The 24,376-nt window shown below is 38.8% G+C and overlaps 2 protein-coding genes across 2 annotated transcripts; both read right to left on the reverse strand.

Moving 5' to 3' along the window:
• Positions 1–2,807: 2,807 nt before the first annotated feature.
• LOC116171495 lies at positions 2,808–9,338 on the reverse strand. The gene is made up of 2 exons (XM_031488361.1): positions 9,252–9,338; positions 2,808–7,439 (listed from the first exon to the last, which is right to left on the reverse strand). The coding sequence occupies exon 2, from the start codon at positions 7,277–7,279 to the stop codon at positions 3,518–3,520; it is 3,762 nt and encodes a 1,253-aa protein (XP_031344221.1). The 5' UTR covers positions 7,280–7,439; positions 9,252–9,338; the 3' UTR covers positions 2,808–3,517.
• Positions 9,339–22,830: 13,492 nt separating this feature from the next.
• On the reverse strand, positions 22,831–23,737 carry LOC116171457 (farnesol dehydrogenase-like). The gene is made up of 3 exons (XM_031488314.1): positions 23,171–23,737; positions 22,965–23,123; positions 22,831–22,919 (listed from the first exon to the last, which is right to left on the reverse strand). Exons 1-3 carry the CDS (start codon positions 23,732–23,734, stop codon positions 22,887–22,889), a joined length of 756 nt encoding a protein of 251 aa, XP_031344174.1. The 5' UTR covers positions 23,735–23,737; the 3' UTR covers positions 22,831–22,886.
• Positions 23,738–24,376: the final 639 nt, after the last annotated feature.

Raw genomic sequence — 24,376 nt, forward strand, 5'->3', positions numbered from 1 at the left:
ACTGACAATTTCACTAAAGTAAACTTGACAATTTTCGTTTATGTAAAGCAGATATCTACTGTCTACGGTACCGAGATGGTCCTATATACTTAAAGATGCCAAATGGGAAGGAATATACTGGTCATTTCTTAAGGAGGACTTCTTCGACTGTGTTGGCAGTTTGGAGAGGTGATATTACCTGTTTAACACAGACATGGAGGGTGGAAATCTGATACAGTTGCCACCAAGATCCTTTTGCATGATACAGTGAAAATTCATAAAGATTTCGGGAAGATTTCAGAAACCAATACAAGTCCAATGTTACAAAATGCCACTTTAAATAATTGCACGTTTAATTTTAACGTCAAGTAGAATAATTTTCTTCAGAAAAGGTATAGTTCTGTTTGATTTAATAAATAGAAATATAAAGTTAGTGGACGTAAATGCTAAGTGTGTATTTTGTTTTCACTAGAGTGGCGTATAAATGTTATACGCCGCCGGAGTATAACACGCCGCTCAAAATAGGTGTCAAAAAAGTGACACTTAAACCTTCATAAAACAGTCGCTATAACTACATTTAAACGACGTTTGAAAATAAAAAATAAAGTATTATAACCAAATCTTGCTTTTCCCGCATAGACAATTACCATTATTAGAGTCAAGTATACTGCTATTGATGAGCGTACAGGTTTAATAAATCAATTGTCCGCCAATAAAATAAAATAAAGCTGTCGAAGGCTTCCTGGATTTAAAAAAAAATGACAGTTGTATAAGACCTATGGTAATAAGTCCTAAATCAGTAAGGTCAGGCACGGTTTATGTAAACAAATGGAATTCGTGCTACTTCAATGGATTTTCTTACTTCAAATTTTAAAAAAACAGTAGATACAAATAAATACAAAAAAAAACTTCCAGACCAAACGAGCTCGCCGAGACTGATAGTTAGTCTCGTCTCAAAAACTCGAGACGAGACGAGACGACACCAGTCTCATCTCGGCGGCATCACTACCAATTAGTGCGCTGTTTTTGTCGTTTTTAAGTAAATTTCATGAATAACAAGTAACCATGTCTGATTTTTGGACTAGCATATGACTTGAAAAAAAAAGAGTTTCCATATATGGTGTTCAAAATCAAAAATCGCCTATTTGAGGTTTTATAAAGGTTTTTGACCATTTGCTATCATGCCCAAATAAAGCCACTTTTTATTTTTTATACCAACACACGTGATATTAACTACTATCTTCCACAAAAAGACTATAGTAGTTTTGTTTTATATAGGGCGTCAGACAGTATTACACTATGTGAGGGTTTGCTTCTTTTCGGCAGTCGGATTCCGCCTCCCCTACAACTGGAGTGTTTAAATTTGATTCATTCTGCTCATCAAGGCATACTAAAATGTCGAGTTCGTGTAAAAATACTAAAAATGTCTCTTTGGTGGATGGGGGCTAAGTACTCAAATCTAAAATTTAATTAAGTCATCTCCGCAATGTGTCGTCGAAGAGCGACAAAATACCAAAGAAACTTTCATAATAGAGATATTTCTTTTAAATAAATTCTTATAACCTCTTATAAAAAAGAACAGTGACCTTTATTGGGCACTATCATTGAATCTATGATTAGGTACTTATTCAATGATTCAATAGCACTATTGAGATGTCGTTCTACTCCTTTAGAATCGCGGTATTTCCCGTGCGAGTTACTAATGAAACGTAACATTCGGATCATTTTGCCCTAAGGTTCCTAGTAAATACAAAGAGTAACTACCAGAATATTGAGAAAGATCGCAAGGTATCTCAGGGCAGGAATTACAATAAACGACACCGAGCTAGAGATGTACATGTATTGGCTCCAAATGTCTTTGTATGGATAACAGACCTCAGAAAATATGGCAAAGGTATTAAAAAATGTCCTGAGCCTCGCTCCCATATTATTGAAACCGAAAATAATGCCAAATATCGGTGAAATTGCTGGCATCTTATGCCTGCACTCTGTTTATCCGCATACAGAGTCATTTGATCACAATCGACGTACTAAGTAGATCATAACGACCAAGTTGAAGAGATTAATATGTACCACTGTTGTCAAAAATTCTATACCGCCTAATCGTCCCATTAGATTTAAGTCCAACCCTAAATGGCTGTCTGGATTATGGGTAAGTTTATATTTTATTTTGTATTTCTAGTAGCAAATGGGGTCACTTGGGCCTGGGAAAATTCTGGGGACCGTGGGAACTTTTTTTCCTTTGATGTATGCCGCCCACGTGGGTGGCCCTAGACCGTGGGAATTTTCTTTTGTTCTATGCCGCCTGTGTGGGCGTGGTCTTAGACCGTGGGAACTTTTTCCTTTGATGTATTCCGCCTACGTGGGTGGCCCTAGACCGTGGGAATTTTTCCTTTGATGTATGTCACCTACCTGGGAGATTCTCTACTTCTCTAACCTGACCGTTAAGGAGAGGACGCTCCTCCTGGATGTACGTCATACGATTGTTATGGCTTTATGAGAACTTGACGTTTACCTATGCTGGACCCGCCGTCGGCGATTAACTCTGGGGAAGTGCGAGCGTATTTCGTAAGAGTCAAGAGCCTCTAGTAGGAGTGGGGCGTCACACACACGCTGCGCCTGGATTAATTCTGAAAAACTTTTTTTCTTGTCCTGGGGTTCGAACCTGGGTTGTCCGATTAAGAAGCGAGCGTCCTAACCACTGGACCAACAATCCGTTTTATATACGTGTGTTAACTATATTTAAGACAAGAACAATTCTTTGGTACATACCTATTTTGATTTATATGTACAAATCTCGTGTACACGATCATTTACGAAACCCTCAATAAGATGAAAGCTTTGGAGATTTATTATTATACTTTTGTTACAAAATTTGTTACATAGGTTGATTATACATTACATAGGTATTTTACAAAATATGAGCAGCGTAAAAGGGATCACAAGTCGTTACTTATTGTGACATTATGTACCCTAAGTTTTTTAAACCCATACGGGTGTGAAGAATAAGAACCGGCAGGGATAAATTACCTGTGTTATTAATAGAACATAATAAAGCAAAAGTTATCTGTTCTCACTTTCTCAGTTACTTCATTGTAGAAAAAAGCATGCGTTAAGAAAAGTTAAATTTGGCTGTAAGTAATAATTTGATGTAATTATTTAAAAAAAAAGCGAATACATGTATACAAAAATTAGGTACTACTCGGTAACCTTTACACTTATGTATGCAAGATCACGTTTCTAGAATTTATATGCGCTATAAATAGACACCCCGAGTAAGGAATGTGGGGAAACTGTGATTCATATTTACTACATATAGTAGCGTAATTTAAGAAAATAGATGGTTTTTATTAAAACTAAAATCGAATTAGTTGATATCCGGGAAGTCGTCGAAATGGATCTTGCCCCTACAGATTGCATGCGTTTTCTATTGCAATTTTCTACCTCTACACAACCAATGACATTATGGGCAATGTGCTCAACGAGAAAATTACATTGTTGATACATGGTGCTAGAATTATCTTAAGTATAATATATATTACAAATTTTCAATAATGACATTAGTTAAACGCGCTTTCTTATATCCATAAGGTGTTGACGAACCGTCTGGAGCAAAACACCTTTTTGTGGAATTTGTACGATAAGTTTTAGCAGCACTGGTAGTTATTACATCGTGTTCAGCTGTTCTTTTTATGAGTTTTGAAGTTAACATAATTGGTTCTGATTCTTCTTCTAACACCATCTTTTTTATCTGATCAAAGTTAATTACTTGCGAAGCCTTGTAAGATAAAGATATCCCTTTAACCTTACAAACAGTTACATCGCAACCTTTAGAACTGGACCACATTTTGTAAGCGTAATTCTTTGGACCGCCTGACACAAATTCTTTGATGTAGCTTCCAACGCCTTCCTCTTCTAGTTCATCTGTCAACTCACCCAAAAAGCGACCTAATGGTGGATCGTACATTCCCGGAACCGAAACGTAGATTATCGAGTCCGTATCGTAATATAGAACCCTATCCTCTAACTTTTCCAAATATTCATATAACTTTAATCGTGCCTGCGCAGTGGTGTAGGCGGCCAGTACCACGTTCACTGTCGATAAAGGGTTGTAACTTTCTTCTTTAAATCCCCAGTTCACAAGTAGCGTATCCTCATTTATGGTCAGAACGGAATTAATGTCGATTGAAGGATTAGTCATGATGTTATAAAATTCTCCTGGTTGTCTTACAATTGTAGTCTTGCTTTGATTCTCGCGCTGTCCTAACTTTCCCCAAAACGAAGTAATAACGGATTTCCCCAATTGTCGTAAACCTGGATTTTTATCAATCTTTGCTGGGTCAAGGCGAACACCCTCAGTTTCAAAGTAGTCTTTAACATATTCAGCTCTCTTTTCTGAGGTATCACAAGAAGTAGGCCATCCAGAACTTTGCTGTTTAATGCCCAAAAATTTGTTTATGTATTCATTAAACAGGCCACCAGTTTTAGTGCTTTTATTATATTGCTCTGTGTCGTATTTCCATATCTCATAAGTTACTAAGAGTTTGTATCCTTTTTGGATAGCTTTCTTAACCTCGGCAAGCACCCAAGTTCCTGTTACCGCACGCTCATCGTCGTTATGTTTACAAGGTCCTTGGTCGAAACCTTCACCGCATGAACGGCAAAGCACAAACATTAATTTTTTATTCATTTTTACAGGCAGTACTGGGGGGAATAATGTCTGTGGTGGTAGGATCTTACACTTGATGATTCCGTCTACCTCATCTAAGTTTAATTTACTGCACGACTCCCCAATGTGGACGGTGGGGTGCCTTATAGGGTATAAACCGTACTTGTTAACATAGGGATAAAGCGAAGTAAAATCTACATATTTTATTTGTTCATCTCCCTTTGTTATATAAAAGGATTTTGCGTTTCCTGTTCGACCCCCATAAAATGCGTCTCTGGGGTTTAGCGGTGAACTTGCAATTATATGGTGTGTTTCAGTGTAATTAAACATTTCTTCGGTCATAAGCCTCTTAAAATCGCATTCCCACATCTCGATAACGGCATATCCTAGTTCTATTAATCTACAAGATTTCGCTACGGTAGCTTCATATCGGTACTCCAAAGTCTCTGATGGACTGTCTGGTAAGGATGCGTTTCTAGTATATTTGAAGCATTTCGGACAACCGTGGTAATAACAACCGTGGAACTCAAACACCTCATTGGTTTTGGGACAATATCCGTCGACCTTTACACCTCCAACCCTAGCCTCTTTCTGTTTGCCCGAATGTATAATATCAATTTGACGGGAGCGTTCTTCTAATAATAACCAACGTATTGCTAGCTTTGATTGATTATCACAATTTCTGTAACCGCCTTTTGGTATTAGACCGATAGTGTTTGGTTTTAAGAATGATCGTCGAAAAATCTTATTACACGCACCCGGCAACGTGACACTTTCAGTAAATGGACACACATTGCCCTCCTTGATCATCAACTCTCTAAACTTAAGACAGGAACGCGCTAATATGTCCACATCTGCTACACAGTAATCTATGAACTCTTTTTGAAAGTCAAATGTATAGTTACCGGCCACCTTGCTTGCATGCCACGCTAACAATATTTCTCTCTCGTTGCACTTGAGGTTATCCGGATCAAAGGTTTCTATGGGTGGAATTGGACCTATGTAGTTTTGATGTTCTGTGGTGTTAAATAAATGCGGAAAGTATCCTTTCTTTAACGCTGTTAGCCCGAATACTTTAGGTAACTTATTAAGCGACATTTGAAAGTAATTTAATGAATCTAGAAATCTAACGTTATCTAAAAACATACAAACTAATTTTGTTCCACGCATTATTAGTTCAGGTGTGAGATCTGTTTGTGTTAAAATGTGGTTTAAAATAAACTGGTGGTCAAACCCACCACCGTTGTGAGCCAAAACTACCACGTTTTTGAATTTCTTCCTTATTTCTAAGATATGTCTCATTAGTACATTTATTACATTATCGGTTATTATTTTTTGCCGAAAACCACACTTTTGACAAAAGTAAAGTTTTTCTTCATCTATACATTTATCACAACACTGCACAAACACGCAAAGGTTAGGTTGATGTAAAAGGGACCCGTCTTCTAACAACTGCTCCTGCATTGTTTCCAAATCGTAAAATATAAAAAGCGTATCCTGTGTTTTCGGAGAACCTTTATCTACCTGAATGTAGCACAGATGATCTCTATTTACATGGCTGTTGCACGTTTTACAGAACACCTCTTCGCAAACATGGTTTCTGTTACAACGATATATTGTAAAACATTTTTCACACCGCCTGATTTGAGTGCAAATATTAAATGTTTTGTGATTGTCAAAACATTTTTGCCCTCGAAAGTCTCTTCCGCATTCTCCGCACTTTATTTTTATAACGTCCTCTTTAGAACATACAGGGGTTTGAAAGCAAAAGGCACACGTTCCGCCGCAACGATGTCTGTTCTTATTATTAAAGGGGACGTGACAATCTTCACAATAATAAGTACATGTGAAGGCTGCAGTTAAAGATGTAACTACGTTGTAGTGTCCATCGTGATAAATTAGATTTAGACGTTTACCCGTACCGTCACCTTCAAACATGACGTCACGCCCTTTTGAACCATAAAGGTATACAGTTAATTTATAGGGTTGTAGATATTCTTGAAATTGTTGTAGTTCGGATACACCCGCACCAGATTTTGGTATTATGATGTTGCTATCTCGTAATAACTTTATTGCTTTTTGTTCTTGTTTTTTTCCGATATTACGTCTAATCTGCCTGTATTCATTATCATGATTAACATACGCAATAGCAACAACGATTGCACGAGGAAGACATAGACCGTCATTATTATTAATTACCACAACACCTCTCCGTGCCGTACAGTCCTCTTGAAAATTTATGTATTTCCGTTCTCTTCCTAACCCAGATGGTAACCTGACAGATGTTACACGAAGACAAAAGGTTTCGGTGTTTAAACCGCATGCGTTGGACTGATAGATGGACGAGATGGTGTCCCAAACATCGTCAACAGTAACATCACTAGCCACCTTGAACCGCATCCACCCCTCACCTTTGTTAAAATCTTTGGAGCAGAATGAAAAACCCACCATATCTTGTGGAGACAATCCTTCTACACCTTTATGAACAATTTGTGTGATTGCTTCTTTTGTCCAGTGTATGGGGTTGGCATCTTTAGGTATGGGTTTTAACTTAAATTCCAAAGTACGGCCGCTTAAATTGAAACGGCGTACCTTTCGGGTATTGTCTTTCAAAATACGAAATTTTTCCATTTTAAGCGTTTGATGATATTAACCAACAACTCGTTACACAGTCTATTGATCAAAGCACCTTTATGTACTGAAGTTGGACCACCAAATTTCAGTCGGTATGTCAAGGCTACACGGACCGCCAATTGAATGATAGCAGCGTAGAGATATTTGTGTTAATGTTCTGCAATAAATTACTAAATTACTTATTATTGTATTCGCAGCTATGACGATTTAATTGACAAAAGTAGCATAGAAGTATTTGTTTTAGAAAAATTTCGAAAACTAAAGTACTTTTTCATAGCAGACTACAATTATACTCCATGACACGTCTTGGTTTACATCACGGTATACGAATGCAAAGGACATCTTACCCTATGGATTATATGGCATATGAAGAGACATTCTTTTAAGAATAACATGAGATTTGACGACAATTATGTCCGAACTCCTGCTGCTTCTCTGCTCTCCAATACTCAGTATGACGATCAAAACACGACTAGCGATGTTAATAGCATCATCGTACACAAAGTCCAACAGCTAATTTAATATGATGATGATTGGGTAGGTGTGTAATGACAATAACGTGCGATCAGAAATGAGGGACTGTCCAGTAACCTTTGGAAGTTCAAGTATTGATTTTGAGTACAAGTGAGTAAAGCCACTATTTATCCTCGAGCTCTAGATTGGAACACACGAACGTATTTTATGATATAGTAAACGTGTAAACAAATATAGCAAACGAGCTCTTGGGTATGGTTATAGCATGCGAAAAAACAAATTTGAACCCGATGTTAGATTGCTTTTATTCCGAGTGCATATATCTCGAATTTCATTTAAATGCTTTCGTAAATAAGAAAGTTGGCACCACACATGCGCAAAACCAAATTTGAAACAGGCGTTACATTTGCTTTTTATTCCAAGTGTCTATGTATCAAATTTGATTTAATAGCTCCCATAAATAAGAAAAGTTAGTACTGCGCATACGCAAAACCTAATTTTGAAACTGACGTTAGATTTACTTTTATTCCAAGTCTCAATGATCAAACTTCATTTAAAGCTCTTCATAAATAAAAAAGTTTGCAATTCGGTTCATAAATAGTCGAAATGCGAAAAGGGCACTATGTATGTTCAATCCATTGGACTCAACTTCTGGCATTGCGTATTATACCCCTAAAGCTATGCTCATATTAAATTTCATGGAATTCGGTTCATATCTAACGGAGATGTCAAAAGGGCCTTCCTTATTTTTTTTTTTGCCTACATGGCCAATTCACGAACTCCGATCTACAAATTTGATAAGGAATCCACATGAAAATTTCATCGTAATCGGAACACCCGCTTTCGGGACATCGTGCTAACGTAAAGATGCCGCAAAATTATAAACTCGCTAGGAGCTCGCCAATAATTTGGTAGCCAAAATATGTTTATAAATCGTTTTCACGAAACTTGAAATACGACAGACAAATTATTTCAGGAGATTTTATTACGCGCGAGGGAGTGTTTCATCTAGAGAGAGAGAGAGAGAGAGAGAGTGCAAGAGCCCTTACTCAAAAAGACGGCTAACATAATTCAGTAACTGACGTTAACCGATTAACAAATTTGCTCACTAGAGATCAAACCACCCGTTTTTCTAACGAAAAATAGAGAGCAAACCATACTATCAATTACTAATCGTGGAAATAATATTCACTGAAACTGACCTTGTGAGTTCTAAAATGCTATTTTTAAATCAATAATTGGAACATTATTCTTTTACGTAGGTACATTTATTACACCTATTTAAAAAAAAATCCTCCAAGGCGAAATAAGAATTTCACATCATTGCTTTGCGGTGTGTTTAAAAAATCGTCTAAACATTTAAAAATTGATATAATCCAATCTAAATTAATAAAGCATATAGTGTAATGTAAAAAAAATGAACGATTTAATACCAAGAACTCGTTTTACAAGAAACATTTGGTGGTAAAAAAAGTTCATTAAGTTCCACCCTTACCACCAACGATATGAGGGTTGCGTGCCGCTGCAGTTTTGTTGAAGATCTCGAGCTCTTACGCACTCAACAGAAACGGATTAACTGGCGATTTCTAAACAATAAATAAATAAAGCGAAAATGTGTGGAATTTGCGCAAGTCTATTCATTAGCATTGAGCAGGTCGTGCGCTTTCCGCAAGGAGTCAGTGAGAGACAGAGAAAGCATTCGGAAGGAAAGAGATGGCTTCCCCGCTCTCGAATTAGAAAAAAACACATTTTATATCAGTGCCCGTTTATCTGAAACAGCCTGTTCATGTGTGTGTTGTTTAGTGAGGTCAATACAAATTTACAAAAGGCCCGTTATAGGTTAGGTTGGAATGGGCGCGCCCATTCCAACCTAACCTATGCATACGGGCCTTTTGTATTGACCTCACTAAACAACACACACATGAACAGGCTGTTTCAGATAAACGGGCACTGATATAAAATGTGTTTTTTTCTAATTCGAGAGCGGGGAAGCCATCTCTTTCCTTCCGAATGCTTTCTCTGTCTCTCACTGACTCCTTGCGGAAAGCGCACGACCTGCTCAATGCTAATGAATAGACTTGCGCAAATTCCACACATTTTCGCTTTATTCCTTAATACACGGAATGCTGTTTAGAAATCGCCAGTTAATCCGTTTCTGTTGAGTGCGTAAGAGCTCGAGATCTTCAACAAAACTGCAGCGGCACGCAACCCTCATATCGTTGGTGGTAAGGGAGGAACTTAATGAACTTTTTTTACCACCAAATGTTTCTTGTAAAACGAGTTCTTGGTATTAAATCGTTCATTTTTNTTACCTTGCGACACCCCTTTGACCTTGCAACTTGATCATGAACATAAGATACTAATTTCGATCATTAATTTCAAGATAAGATTCCTACAAACATTGCAATTTTATGAATCATCTTCAAGATCATCAGCTGGACATCATCGTTTCCCTTGCTTCCTATCTATGAACAGTGAACACCTTGAAAAACAGCACAAAAGCGATTTCGTAGTTTTCTTTCTTCCTCAAGATGTTCTTAAATCTGTTTGAACTCCACCTAGAAATATTACAAACAATTCAAAAACCGAGGTGACAGTTTTACCAGCAATTAATTTACTACAGATTTGCTTAAAAATGACCTCTCCGGAAATCTTCTTGGGTAACTCTAGAGATATTAGAAACCTTCTTTACAGTCATCTGCAAAATTCTCTTAGAAACATTATTGTAAGTGTTTTCTGTAAAAGAATCATCTCAGAATATTTAAATATCTTCAATTACACCCCGCACAGTGAACATTTTCCATTAAAACCCCCAATAAAATAAACGAAATGGGAGAGAATTAACATTTATCGACGAAAACAAGGGCGAGGCATGTTAATGCAAGGTAAAATATATAATTTAGCCCCGAACAAGTAGGTATTGATAGTAGATACATTAAGCTATTAATAACTGGATGTCGCGTGCCACGTTGTTGTCACCGATCATGCAATGAGGGTATATGCAATAATAAATCATGCTTCGGACATTCATTTCCTGACTTCGAGTTTTTTCATTTACTGTCATCGTTATCGTACGGTCGACAGACAAATTGCATTTTCTATTAACGAAGCCATAATCTAATAATGCTCGCTTCTCATATCTATTATTGCGTTAACTCCGACGTTTTCGTTCGATTATCATATTAGGAGTCGTTCCGTCGAGACAAACATTGAAAAGGTGCAGACGTCCGTTAGACGAAGGGATCGGAACGTACGCAGTAAATATTTAATTCACTTCATATCGTGCACCTGCACCCAAAATTTACAGCAAACGATCGCAAATCCACAGCAAAGTTGTCAAGATCAGCGAACAACTGGGTTTGCTGGCGACGATACTTTCGCTGTGGAAACACAACCGTTTCGGTCACATTTGTTGTACTATCGTGTTTCCCAACATTTCCCAAACAAGCAAATTGGAAAGAGGTTGAAATTGTTGCTGGTTAAGTGTTCCCTTTATAATAATAATAATAATAATAATAATGTTTATTCCCACAAAAACAACTAATAGGCAAAACAAAAATAAAATAAATAAAGAAAATAAGAATAATGTGGGAAAGGACTTTGTCAGCAGTCGATCAGCAAAGACACAACAGGTGTTTTAAAGCATTAGAAATCTAGACATAAAAACAGTACAAACACAACACAAACCTAGGCAGAGTAGAGGACTTACCCCATCAGACGTTTACTCTGCCTAGGTTTGTGCCAAACTCGCCTCTGGCTCGCTCGGCATATTCTAATACAGACCGAGCCGAAGGCATGCAAGAGTAATGATTTTGAAAGCAGTGCCGAGCGAGTCGAAGGCGATCGGGGACGATTGTCGGAGTTAACCACGTCTCTCAAAGACCTTTCTGAAGACCATCAGCATAAAGGCCCAATAGACCAGAAGTCAAAGACGGAAATCGACATGGATCCTAGTAACTTGTTTTTAAAGACGGTTCAGAGGGAAGATAATGGAAGGCGGTAGCACTCCCTTGGAATGGAAAAGAGGAGTATCCCCCCACAAATCGCCCAGTATCTCAAAAGAATGCAGCTTCAACAATAAAATAAGTGGAATGACTGCGATGCAAGGCTTAATTTGTGGGAAAAGAAGGGAATCATGACAGAGATGTCTGAAAAAGGGATTGGTCATTTCCTACCCCTACTCCCGTGCGGTCAGTTTTCGACGCATCATGTCATTTCCGGGAGAAATCAAGTTTGAATGAATGGCTTGCGAAGAGATCCAATTTAATTAAGTTGATTCCTTCCATCGTGCTGAGGTTTCAAGAAAACAAGGTGGGAATGTCGCCAAATGTTACGAAGGCAAGTGTACGTGAAGAAGAAAAGCCATTCCAGAAGTTTCTCTGCGGAAGAGAGGTCAAAATTTACCAGTACAATCGAGGTGTCTTCGGTACGGAATACCCCCCAGGAAAGAAAGGTTCAACGGTATATTTCCCACAACCATTTTCGTGTGCTAGAGGATATGGTTGGGGGTATTGGCTAGGGGATTATGACCCTAGTCCTGAGACCAATAAATATTTTGGGGAAGGGCCTTGCTCCGGGGGGTCTGGGGGGTATGGAATGCCCCCCAGGAAAGAAAGAATCAACGGTATATTACCTACAACAATTTTTGTGTGCTAGAGGATATGGTTGGGGGTATTGGTTAGGGGAGTATGGCTCTAGTGCTAAGACCAATAAATATTCTGGGGAAGGGCCTTGCACGGGGGGTCTGGGGGGTATGGAATGCCCCCCAGGAAAGAAAGAATCAACGGTATATTTCCTACAACCATTTTTGTGTTCTAGAGGATACAGTTCGGGGATATTCATGAACTTCAATTCCAGCAAAACACTTTTAGAAGGTAGATTTTGTGACCGCATCGAAGTTAGAACTAAACTCGAAACACAATTCTCTCTAGAGTGTTCTCGAGATTCAGAATGTTCTAGAGCAAACACTATATTTCCATGAAAGATCGCCTTCGTTATTGATCGCCGATAATTAATCTTTTATAGCGCCTCGATGTCTGTGGGGATATCTGGAATATTCGCTACATATATTTGATGTTCCACAAGAATTGCAACCCTCGATATTGAACAATTATTGTAATGTAAGAGCGAATTTCTTTCAAAGTTTGCAAATTTTGAAACTGTAAATCACTGTACCCATTTGTGGATGGAAAAATAATTCTGCATTGGTCCGTAGCAATATACTTTTACCTATACTGTTGACAACACTATCGAGAAAGGCACACGAAAACAGTCTGAAGGAAGATACATAAATATATTCATAACCGAAAAAAACGAAGGGGGTGACAGAAATTTCAATAATTTCCAAATCCATGCATATTTAAGGTATAGAAAGCAGTTAAGAGAGTTTATTTGAATTTCCTGTTCCCGTTCTATTGAATTTTCTTTCTTCCCCCTTGTATCAATTGCACCTTATTGGTATTTTCTCATATTTATGAAGGGCGGTTGGGAGGTATAATGGGAGACGCAAGGGTACAAATTGAATACGTCGCAATGTATAATAGAAACGCAAATTTAGGCCGATATCTATTCTTCGATAAATCGAGTTTAAATATTAAACATCTCGAATAATTGAAAAAAGCGCGCCTCCCTGCGTTCGCTTTACTTTCAAATCCACAAGAGATTACCGGTAGTATTGAATATTTACTAAATTATAAGATATAATTCCGCCACTTAAGACTTTCAAACAATGCTAAATCGAAAGCAAACTTCCACTTACCTGTGCTTTATAAGGAAACACGAGTCTATTGCGGGGTATTCGCGCGCCTTATTCATCCTTAAAATTAGCACAAATATTAGTGTAAGGGATCCGTCGGGGAAAGAGAGAGAGAGAGTTTGTATTTTAAGCTTATTAGCTATATTGAAACATATTGTTTTCTTTGTGAAATTTCGAGGAATGTCCTCGAAACTTCTCCTCCCATTATTTCAATAATTAATTACGGATCCGAGGGTTTATGTCAATTAATTAATTATTCGATCATAGAAAATCAACACATTGTTAACAAATAAGGGTAGGTATAGAGGAATCACCTCGGGAAATTGGATGTGCTCTGACTACTAAATAGAATCAATGTAGAGCCCTTACGACGGAACTGTTGACAAGGTTTCCGATCACGGACAACGTATCTAATTAATTTTATTTTATATCTCGTGTAATTCGATCAAATGTAACACGTGAAATTTTTGTGAGCCCTAATGAGCGGAAAATGTTAATTTTTGGGTTGTATATAGATGTTACCAACTTTTACGGGACTGTGATGATAAAAAATTCGATGTAACGTGCGTGTATTTAGATGTTACAAACCATTATGTAGTGGCGATGTGCGGAAAGTTTAAGATATCGGGTAACCAAATCACGTTGCGAAATAAGCAAATTATTATAATAAATAGTGTAAATTAATAAGATTTACGTGCGTAAAGGTAAAGCGCGGTGCGAGATGTTTAATTTTAAAGATAGCCATAAAGATAATCGCGCCTTTTCACCACAAACGTCGATATTTGTTCAGAATATTAAGACAAAACGTGCGAGAATCTTCCCTTACAATGTAACACATTAATACGCACTTTTCTAACGACAAAATCCGCTTCAGGCGGACGCTCGCCGTCACTATCCGTTCCAGGCGCAAGATCCGGGTGAAAAGGAGCGAAGAAGAGTTACGTAGACGGAATTTGATGAGCTTAAATAACACGTACCTCAAGTCACACCTTAAATAACACAATCATACTTAGGCGAGCTATAATAATTTTAATCAAATCTCTTCTAAGTTAAGTGTTCTTATTTTAGATGCGTATAAAGGCGGCTTTGGCACGCTTAATAATCAAAACTGTGACTTTCTCCAACTTTCTCCTAACGGCCCTCTTGATATTTCGCGCGAAGACGTTAACTAACGCACTTGGCAAATTACAAATGAGAACTTATATTTTCAACACCCTCTAAGGCGGCCGAGGTTTCGTTCGCAACCGCTACATTGTTACTTTGATTAAATTTAATACCAGTGTGTGTTAAGTTTGGCTGAATTTAGAGCCTGTTCGGTATTTAGCTTTGGTTTATAGTAATTGTACGTTTGTTTGCGAATGCTTCCTAAATGAATCGAGTCTTCCGGGAGCTTTGGATTCTTCGAAAAATACGCTCCATCCCTTATGAATTATGGAAATTATTGAGAAAGTGCGAAACGTAAACGAAGAAGACGACACCCAGGCTTCCATGTAATTGCGATGTTTGCATTGAATGGGAATAAGTTCTACCAGATTCTTATTCCTGTCGTCGATTGTCTAGAACACTCACCGAGGGGCAAGAGGAGCGCATGGAGGAGAGAGTTAATGGCATAACCAGAGTTTTTGTACAAGATGTAGAAATATTCAGAGTAAGGATCCGGACAGAAATCCTTAAAGGATTGGGAAGCATTAAAAGAATTGAAAAATGATCCGATTAGTCTTACTCTATCCTCTGGGGGAATAAGAAAAGAAGATACGACAGCTAGAGTGGAGAAGAAGGGTGGTGGAAGAGGAAGCAGAAAAAGTCAGGGGACAGAAACACAGACGGATAGCGAAGCTTGAAACGGATGATAGAAGCAGAACAGAACAGATTGTGGGAGCAGGCGGGGACAGGAAAGAAAAGCTGCAAAGGCAGGAGATAATAGACAAAGGCTGGACAGAGTAGGATAGAGGGCAGAAGGGAAAGTCAGTTGGGTGTGAAGGAGAATCAGAAAATGAGAGAGAGCAGGAGGTATCAAGGTCGTTTTATTTTGCTGTCAAACAAAAAAAAACCTCAAATGAACAATAGAAAAATATGGAATATCTGGTTTTTTACCCAAAAAAATATTTATATGTAACTCAGTTAGAAGATTTTCAAGACTTAATATTGAATTAAAATGGAAAATATTACCTTCTTCTAACACGAATATTGGTTAACGTTTCACACAATTACAAAGTAATTGGATCGGATCGTCCAAGAATTTACTATTTCAATTTAAAAATTTTACTCGTCAAATTTCTTGAAGGACGCGGTTCGTATTGAATACGAATGAATAATTGACGCTTTACCAGAAACTGCCACTTGAGTCGTCCAACCTTGGAAAACTGGATCACCCTCTATTTAGAATTCGCGGAATGGAACCAAAAATTGCTGAACTTGACTTTTTGCGTAATCAAAATGGTCGAGTTAATTTGAAAAAGAATTAACTGAACAGTTGTTTACAGTGGGTGATGGGGGTGGCCGCCTACAAAATAGTGCTAATAGGGCACGCCGCCGCCGCCATCTTTAATCACTAGCCAATATGTTTCGGCCCCTAGCCCAATCACGTGCGCACGTGGCACCGGGGGTCATGAAATACCCCCCCCCTTGCAAACGTAAAAGTCGACAACCATTTGCGAAAAGTTATGTTAAAATCGCCGGGCGTTCAAATTCACTCAGCAAAGTGGGACCCGATAACCTTTTCCCTATAACTCTCAGTAAACTTCTGGTAGCGTTCTGGAAATGGCACTCCAACTGTCTCGTGTACTCAGCGGGGTATTCCCCAGACCCCCCGGTAACACTTTCTTTCACAAATTGTTTTAAGGCTTCAGAACTCGATTGACAGTTGTTGGGGAAGGATTATGTGAATCTCTTCTCTATACACCGGCGGTGCGGGGGTATTGAATACCCCCCCCCCCCATACACTAAAAAGTTGATAACCCAATAACCCCTTTTCGAAAAGTTACATTAAAATCGCCGTGGGTTCAAAGTCACTCTTGTTAAGTGTCGATAACCTTTCCCTGTAACCCTCAGTGAGCTTATGGTGGTGTTCCGGAAATAACACTCGAACTATCTCGTGTACGGGGGGGGGGGGGGGGATTCAATACACCCTAGCTAGATCCCCCGGTAACGTTCTCTTCCACAAATTGTTTTAAGGCTTCAGGACTCGATTCAAGGTTGTTGGGGAAGGATTATGAGAACCGCGTCTCCATACCGTAGAAAACGTTGGGCCGGGGGGTGTGGAGAGTATTAAATACCCCCCCCCCCCTCCACTAAACTAAAAAGTCGATAACCCATTTCTGTAAAGTTACGTTAAAATCGCCGGGGGTTAAAAGCCACCCCTGTTGAGTGTCGATAACCCTTTCCCTGTAACCCTCAATAAAATTATGATAGTGTTCTGAAAATGGCACTCGAATTGTCTCGCTCTCAGGAACCCCCAATGTAACTAAGAATCCATTGACTTGAAAAATTCTAAAATAAAAAAATTAACTTTTTAGAATAAAAAGGAAAATTTTAAAGAAATCAACCCCGTTAACGAGTCCGTTTCAAAATGTTACGCTTATAAAGTCCTTTCTTAACTTATCAGATCTTGTACGTCTTTCTAGAGCAAGCCTTCCAGAAAAATCAAGGTCTCTCCATTGCATCCTGTCCCAAGTCCAAAAATGTTTTGAATTTTTCCTAAAGCTTTTTAGCTCTCCTAATTCTGTGTTGTTTATATAGCCTCCTTACTACTTTTTAGAGTCATTCATCATTTTGGGGCTTGCCAGAGCAATCGAAGTTTCTCTCCAGAGTAATATATCTCCCTCTCATAGCTCGTTAGATATTTCCCGAAATATTTGGTATTTTGCGAAACTTTTTTTACTCCGCCCTAAGCCTCTCTACACTATTCTAATACTCTCGCAGAGAAATTCAGGGGGCTTTCTTCGAATTTCACGCAGCTTTTCGGCGGTTTTATACGTACTTTTTAAGAGATTGGAGGCCTTAAGGCCAATTCACACTATAGCTCAGGTCACGTTCTGCTCACGCTCCGCTCACAATATTGTTACATGCTCATTTCACATTTGACGATCAGGTCACGGTCAGAACATGCTCATAAGAAATACACGCTACAATAATTGACCAGGGCGTGACGTGACCGATAATGTGAATCGGCCTTAATGAGTACTTTACAAGGCATTTGGATGGTTATCGAATCGCTGTAGGTCTCTAGATAATTCTATCGTCTTTCTGGAAATTGTAGTGCGTTTTCAGAATCCTTTCCAGTCTTATGGGTACTTTTCAGAGTAATTGAAGGTCTACCATAGCGCTCTGAGTCTCCCCAGACTACCTATCATTTTTTTAGGGTTGTTTTCGACTTTTTTATAACCGTCCAAGACCATTTTAGCAATTTCAAAGGTGGTTTACAGCGCATTTGAAGGTATACCAAGGCACTTTGTCTCTTAGGTCTTTTAGTCCATCTATTTTTGGTATTTTCCAAGCTTTTTTAACAATCTCCAGAGTCTCACAATTACTTTGCAGAACAGTCCTGGAGTAATCTCTCAGAAGAAGGTTGGTGATACAAGGTGGTGGGCAAGGAGGGCAGGAAAGGGTTGCCTCAGACATTTGTCAGCGAAATAAGAATAGAAATAGTTCAAAAGAGAAACGATGACTATAATCTCTACCGAAAATAATAAATCCCTTGGCTTAATGAAATAATTGGTAACAATCGACGTTACAGTTGACAAATCTAAAGGTACCTGCCGCACATAATCGTTTAATCATACCGTTGGAAGTTTTGTAAATAAAAGGAATAAATGAGCATGAAGTTCTCAATCCCCTCGAGTTTCGAGGATGGAATTTATTCGGGAGTTAAACATTTTGTTCGAGTTACAAAAGAATATTAACCCTCCGGCAAAGACGATCCCAGTAGTCTTTGATAAAACAAAGTCGTCGGTTCGATAAATCGGATTGGGATTTGTAAGACACGGATGACTTCACGGCATTCCTTCGAATTTAAATCTCCGTAAATGTTTAACTTTTGGTTTGTATTAGATTTGCGTACGTCCCCCTCGCGGCGCGCTGCCGCTGGTCGGGAGAAAAATATTTGTATACTCGGCGATCGTTTTCAAAAGGAACTTCGTTAATTATTAACACATCATTACAGAATGAATAGCTCTTCGTCGTCGCCAATAAAAAAACGCGATACCAGGTCATGTGTATTTGTCTTGGGAAATTGAGGCTGTTTATTTTTCATTTGTTGTACGGATAGGTATTATTGAGCCGAGCTCAGGCAAGAAAGGAATATTTAATACGTCGTCGGTGAGGTAATAAACGAATAATCAATTTTTCAAATATGTTCCAAGAGAAAAATCACTTTATTAAGGCACGTTACAGGCATCCAGTCAGCTTTTGATCGGAAAACTTCCGGAAAACGAAAAATTAATAATCGAAATTTGTGCGGATGGTTACTCGCTTGTATATAAAAATGCTATCAAAGCGCCCATCGTCGATCTTTTTTTGACTATCGTTAATAACACTGCATCGAGGAGGAGAGATTTTCTTCCTTTGTCTAACAGAATGCATAATACGAAGGTAGTTCGAAACGAGAACGTTTTCGTGTACGCGAAAAACATGGCAGCGCTAAAAGCATTTAATCTTAAGCGATTGCTTTCAGGCTTTGACAATTTACTGGGCTTTTATCTACAAAGAACGCGTCTCTTCTTCTATTATTGGAGTTTTCAAATGTACACGTGATTGAAATATTAATTGTTAATGGATGAAAAAGTGCCCTGTTTGATGCTTCATTTATAACTTTATTGTGCGTCTAATAATGGAAGTATTTTTGGCCGCCGGTAACATACAACTTTTATTACCTTCGCATTCAGATCTTTCACTTACGTCTTTGCAATTCACTTTTAACATTCAATTGGGGCTTTTCAGCTTCAGTTATAGTTGTACGACAAACAATGTGGAGGACCTGCTTCAACATCCCTCCATCTGGATCCAAATTCACCATTAGACAGTTGGACCGTTGCGGTGCAAAAAGAAGCAAGGAGACCTCCCCGTCCCCCCACAAATTGGCGAATATGTTATCTTTTAGCACCATCCATTATTCAAGTCAGAACCGAACATCATTTATAATTGCTCCTCCTCATCCAAATTTTTAAGTAAACACCGATCTAGGCAATTTCTACACCCTGTAGATCCTCCCCACAGTAACCAATTATAGTCATAAAATGTTCTTGGTCTTTCTCATCATATTCCGATACTCTGCGTACTTTTCGAGGAAAGAAGAGAACACCTTGGTGGAACTCACACCTTGAAAACGTTCGTGAGAAAGTTCGCAGGCTCCTGTACTGGCCTGCGGGCTAGGAAGAGCGGATAGGATTTTCCCGGTTCTTCTGCAGAAGAGCCTGGATGCGCTGCACTTACATTTGTTGCACTTTTTTACGGCCTTCATGGCTTTAGGGTATATCCCCGAAAGCTGGTGACTATATTGACCACAAAACCAGTGATGATTCCTCGGGTCCTGTCCCTATTTTACTGAACTACAATATACGGCTGAATTTTGTATATAAAAAAGACACCTTATAAATGTTCATATTGAACTCATTCACTGGGAGCTTTTCTGTCAACAGCTCGAAATTGCTCGAAAAAAAAAATATATATATACATAAAGTTCAAAGGGCTGTAACTTTTGATCTAGTAGTCCAATCTTGGAACTGTTTGAAATTATGGATTTTACGGGCCAAACTCTATAGAAAATGTTTTTTCCCGGTCGATCTCAGACAATTTTTTTCCCGGCCTCAAAAAAAGGCAGTGTTATACCTTCCTTTTTTTCCAAAAATCGACTGTTCCAAAATTTCTCAGGAAAACACTTTTTCACACTAATTTTGGTGCGTAGAATCCAAAACGATTCGTACTTTTTCGATCAGACGTCTCATACAAAAGTTATGGACTAAATACAAATTTCAAAAATATATATACAGGGTGACAATTTGAAAACTTACCACCCCCCATATCTTAGTAAATAAACGAGATATTTAAAAAAATCAAAATCCGTTTCGGTAATTCGGAGGGGGAATCACAAAGACATAGTTGGCGACGCACCCCCTCCAACCCCCTGCGCCCCAGCCACCCCAACTTTTAAATCTTAAATAGTGACCCCCATGTGTGATACGTCGTTGGAAAGCTCTGAAAAAATGCTTTCCAACCATACCATAATAGCATTACATTTAGGTTAGTAATTATCGTGCAAATCAAAAATAAACTAATATGATACATTTGAAATCTGTCGTATTTAAAACGCAACCGGCGAACATAGACGAACTAAGACAGAGAATAATTCAAGAATGTCGAAATATTGCAAAACCAACATTTGAAAAGGTTCGACAAGAGTATGAGAATAGATTATAACTGGCGATCAAAAATGAGTTGCTGTCGAGTCGGCTTTGGATGTTCAAGTTAAATACGATTTTCCATGTAAACAAAAATTTCAAAGGGCGACTCGACAGCAACTCATTTTTGATCGCATAGTAATACTGTCTTACCAAGAACGGAAACCATTTTGAACATTTATTGAAATAAAAGCCAACTTTAGAAAATGTATCATATTCGTTTATTTTTTGATTTGCACGATAATTACTAACCTAAATGTAATGCTATTGGTATGGTTGGAAAGCATTTTTTCAGAGCTTTCCAACGACGTATCACACATGGGGGGTCACTGTTTAAGATTTAAAAGTTGGGGTGGCTGGGGCGCAGGGGTGTGAGGGGGTGCGTCGCCAACTATGTAATTGTGATTCCCCCTCCGAATTACAGGAACGGATTTTGATTTTTTTAAATATCTTGTTCATTTGCTAAGATATGGGGGGTGGTAAGTTTTCAAATTGTCACCCTGTATATACATAAAGTTCAAAGGGCTTTTGATCTAGTAGGCCAATCTTGGAACTGTTCGAAATTATGGATTCTACGGGCCAAACTCTATAAGAAAATGTTTTTTCCCGGTCGATCTCAGACAATTTTTTTTCCCGGCCTCAAAAAAAGGCAGTGTTATACCTTCCTTTTTTTCCAAAAATTGACTGCTCCAGAATTTCTCGGGAAAACACTATTTCTCACTAATTTTGGTGCGTAGAATCCAAAACGATTCGTACTTTTTCGATCAGACGTCTCACTCAAAAGTTATGGACTAAATACAAATTTCGAAAAAAAAATATATATATATATATATATATATATATATTCATAAAGTTCAAAGGGCTGTAACTTTTGATCTAGTAGTCCAATCTTTGAAATTATGGATTCTACGGGCCAAACTATAAGAAAATGTTTTTTCCCGGTCGATCTCAGACAATTTTCAATTTTTTTTTTCGGGCTCAAAAAAAGGCAGTGTTATACCGACTGCTCCTTAGTAACAAAAATTCCCACCACGAAAAATTGTACACTGAGTGACTGGAGATGATGTTTTCCTCTCGGAAAGATCATCTTCTTCAGCACTTCCTCCACATTTTACAACCTCATTTTCAAAATCGTACGAATTCTCTACAGTGCTGCCTCGTTTAAAACCTTAAAATCCCCTTTATCCTAAGCCTAACCCTAGAATTTTTCATGGATTCCTCCTAGTCATTAAATTTTGATTTACCGAGTCTCCTTGATTATCCGATTGCTTCAATTTTTAGTTACTTTTATTTTGCTCTCGTTTTTTGTATAATTCTCGAAGTCCTTTTTGAGTTATGAGAGGACACAGTTGGTGAAAAAAAGAGGACACAACAGCCGCGAGACAAAAGCGAGAGTGGGTAAGGGGGGGAACAGAAGGGTAAAGGAAAGGGCAACTTAAAGTCCGAAGAAGCAGGAGAGGGCAGGAGGAGAAGGAAAAGCAACAGGTGGGGGAAAGGAAGAGCGGGAGCAGAGGATGGAGGGCCAGGGAGAATCACGAGGAGACAGAAAAAAGGCAAGAAATGGCAGTAGGGAAGAGCCAGTAAACCACAATAGAGGGCCAGATAAGGAAGAAAAGGACAGGAAGATGTTGGTGGAAGATGACAGGTGAGGACTTGAGAAAGCAGAGGAGATAGAATGCAGCTAGAGAGAAAATCTCAGAAGAGGAGAAAGAAGACAGAGCAGGGTAGTACAAAAAAACATACGAGATCCAGAAGAAGGCAGGAGGGTAAGAAAGTAAGAGGCAGCGGAAGATTGCATAAGATGACAGGTGGGGACGTGGAAGGGTATGATGGGGCATGAAGATTTCTGTGAATGAGACAAGAGCGAAAAGGCAGGGAAGAGTCAGTGGAAGCACAAGAGTGACAGTAGTAACAAATATTTTTAGTACGTTAAATAATTCTTTATTATCGAACGAAGGGAAGATCCGAGCGTATAAGACGTTCATTGTAATGACCTTATTATCAGCTCATGGACCTAAAGAAAAGACATTAAAAGAAGTCTATTTTCGGATCCACTCACCTGCACATGCGGAGGTGTGCCCAAAACGTAACAAACGGCGTCTGCAACGTCTTTACTGTCCAGAAGGCGCAGTGTATCCTTGACTGCCATCATCTCTGGAGGATAGACTAGACCACCATTCTCGTTTATCTCCGTGTCTACACCAGTGGGGCTAATACTCTACAACGGCTAATTACATTTTTTTGTAAAATTAGTTTCTGACTTACAGTTATTTTAATTTTGCTGCCAACGGAGTTTAATTCCTGACGCAAAGTTTCCGTGAGAGCGGTAACAGCGAACTTTGAAGCAGGGTATACGTTCAGATTGGGAAAATACTCGATCGTATGCCCACTTATACTGTTTATATGGACAACGTGTCCGTCGATACTATGGGCTCGCATGATTTTGATCGCCTCCCTCGTCGCCACGCAGAGGCCAAGCACGTTGGTGTCGAAAATGTCCTTCCAACCGTCACTCGTGCCGTCTAAAAGGCCACCAGGTCGCATTATTCCGGCGTTGTTGACCAAGATATGCACCGGTCCAACATTTTCAGTTATCCAACGGAAAGCCTCCAAAATATCTTCCTCTTTGGATACGTCCGCTTTGTACGCGTACAGTTTTCCAGTGTTTGTCCCCCGTTGGAGTTTTCGGGCAATTTCCTCAACGAGCTCTTTGCGTCGGGCTAATCCCACGACATTCAGCCCAAAGTTGACGAGCTGCTCACAAATCGCCTCCCCAATTCCGGCACTTGCACCCGTGACTACGGCGACCTTTCCCCGCCAACGCTCCATGGCAACTACCGCTGAATAAAACTGATTGTCTATCATCCTATTTTAACCTTCCGATAACCTCTCTCGTAATACCGATATACATATTGTTTATTCTGTTAAGACTATAATTTCAGAAACACTAAAATCAAGATAACAGAACCCAAATGGTTTTAAAGCAGTCAGAATCAAAAACACAAAACTGAATGTAATGTTTATGAAAACCTTCTAAAATACGACTCTGAACCAAAAGAAACGAAAAGAAAAATTTGAACCGTTTATAGGACCACGATATGATGATCTCTCATTATTTCAGAACCTTTTTGTTTTACTTGAACGCTTTTGCTTTTTCTTCTTTGTAAAATTTGAAATGAATAATTTGTCATTTTATAGGAGTATCGTTGCCCGTTTGTGAATCCCAACGCTATTTCCTAAAGTATTCATCCGGTTTTGATAAACTTTGAGACGTGATGAATTGGGCTAAATAAAGTTCAGAATGGAAAAATGCCCTTTTGGCATCCCAATGCTATCTTCTATGGTATTTATCCTTTCACCAAGGCCGCAACTTGTGCGCGCCGGCGAGCTCCGAGTGATGAAACCAAGGGAATCCTCTCACCAATACCACGGTCTTGGTCCAAAATTCAAGATGGCGTCTAGTGTCGGTAT

This window comes from Photinus pyralis, unplaced genomic scaffold, assembly GCF_008802855.1.
Source record: "Photinus pyralis isolate 1611_PpyrPB1 unplaced genomic scaffold, Ppyr1.3 Ppyr1.4_LG5, whole genome shotgun sequence".
Classification (NCBI taxonomy): domain Eukaryota; kingdom Metazoa; phylum Arthropoda; class Insecta; order Coleoptera; family Lampyridae; genus Photinus; species Photinus pyralis.

Excerpts from the sequence above, each read along its gene's own strand:
- LOC116171495 (XM_031488361.1), bottom strand. The coding sequence starts at position 7,279 with ATGGAAAAATTTCGTATTTTGAAAGACAATACCCGAAAGGTACGCCGT.
- LOC116171457 (XM_031488314.1), bottom strand. The coding sequence starts at position 23,734 with ATGGAGCGTTGGCGGGGAAAGGTCGCCGTAGTCACGGGTGCAAGTGCC. Across the intron at positions 23,124-23,170 it reads GCAGCAAAATTAAAATAACT|AGTATTAGCCCCACTGGTGT; the intron begins GTAAGTCAGAAA and ends TAGCCGTTGTAG. Across the intron at positions 22,920-22,964 it reads GCACACCTCCGCATGTGCAG|GTCCATGAGCTGATAATAAG; the intron begins GTGAGTGGATCC and ends TCTTTTCTTTAG.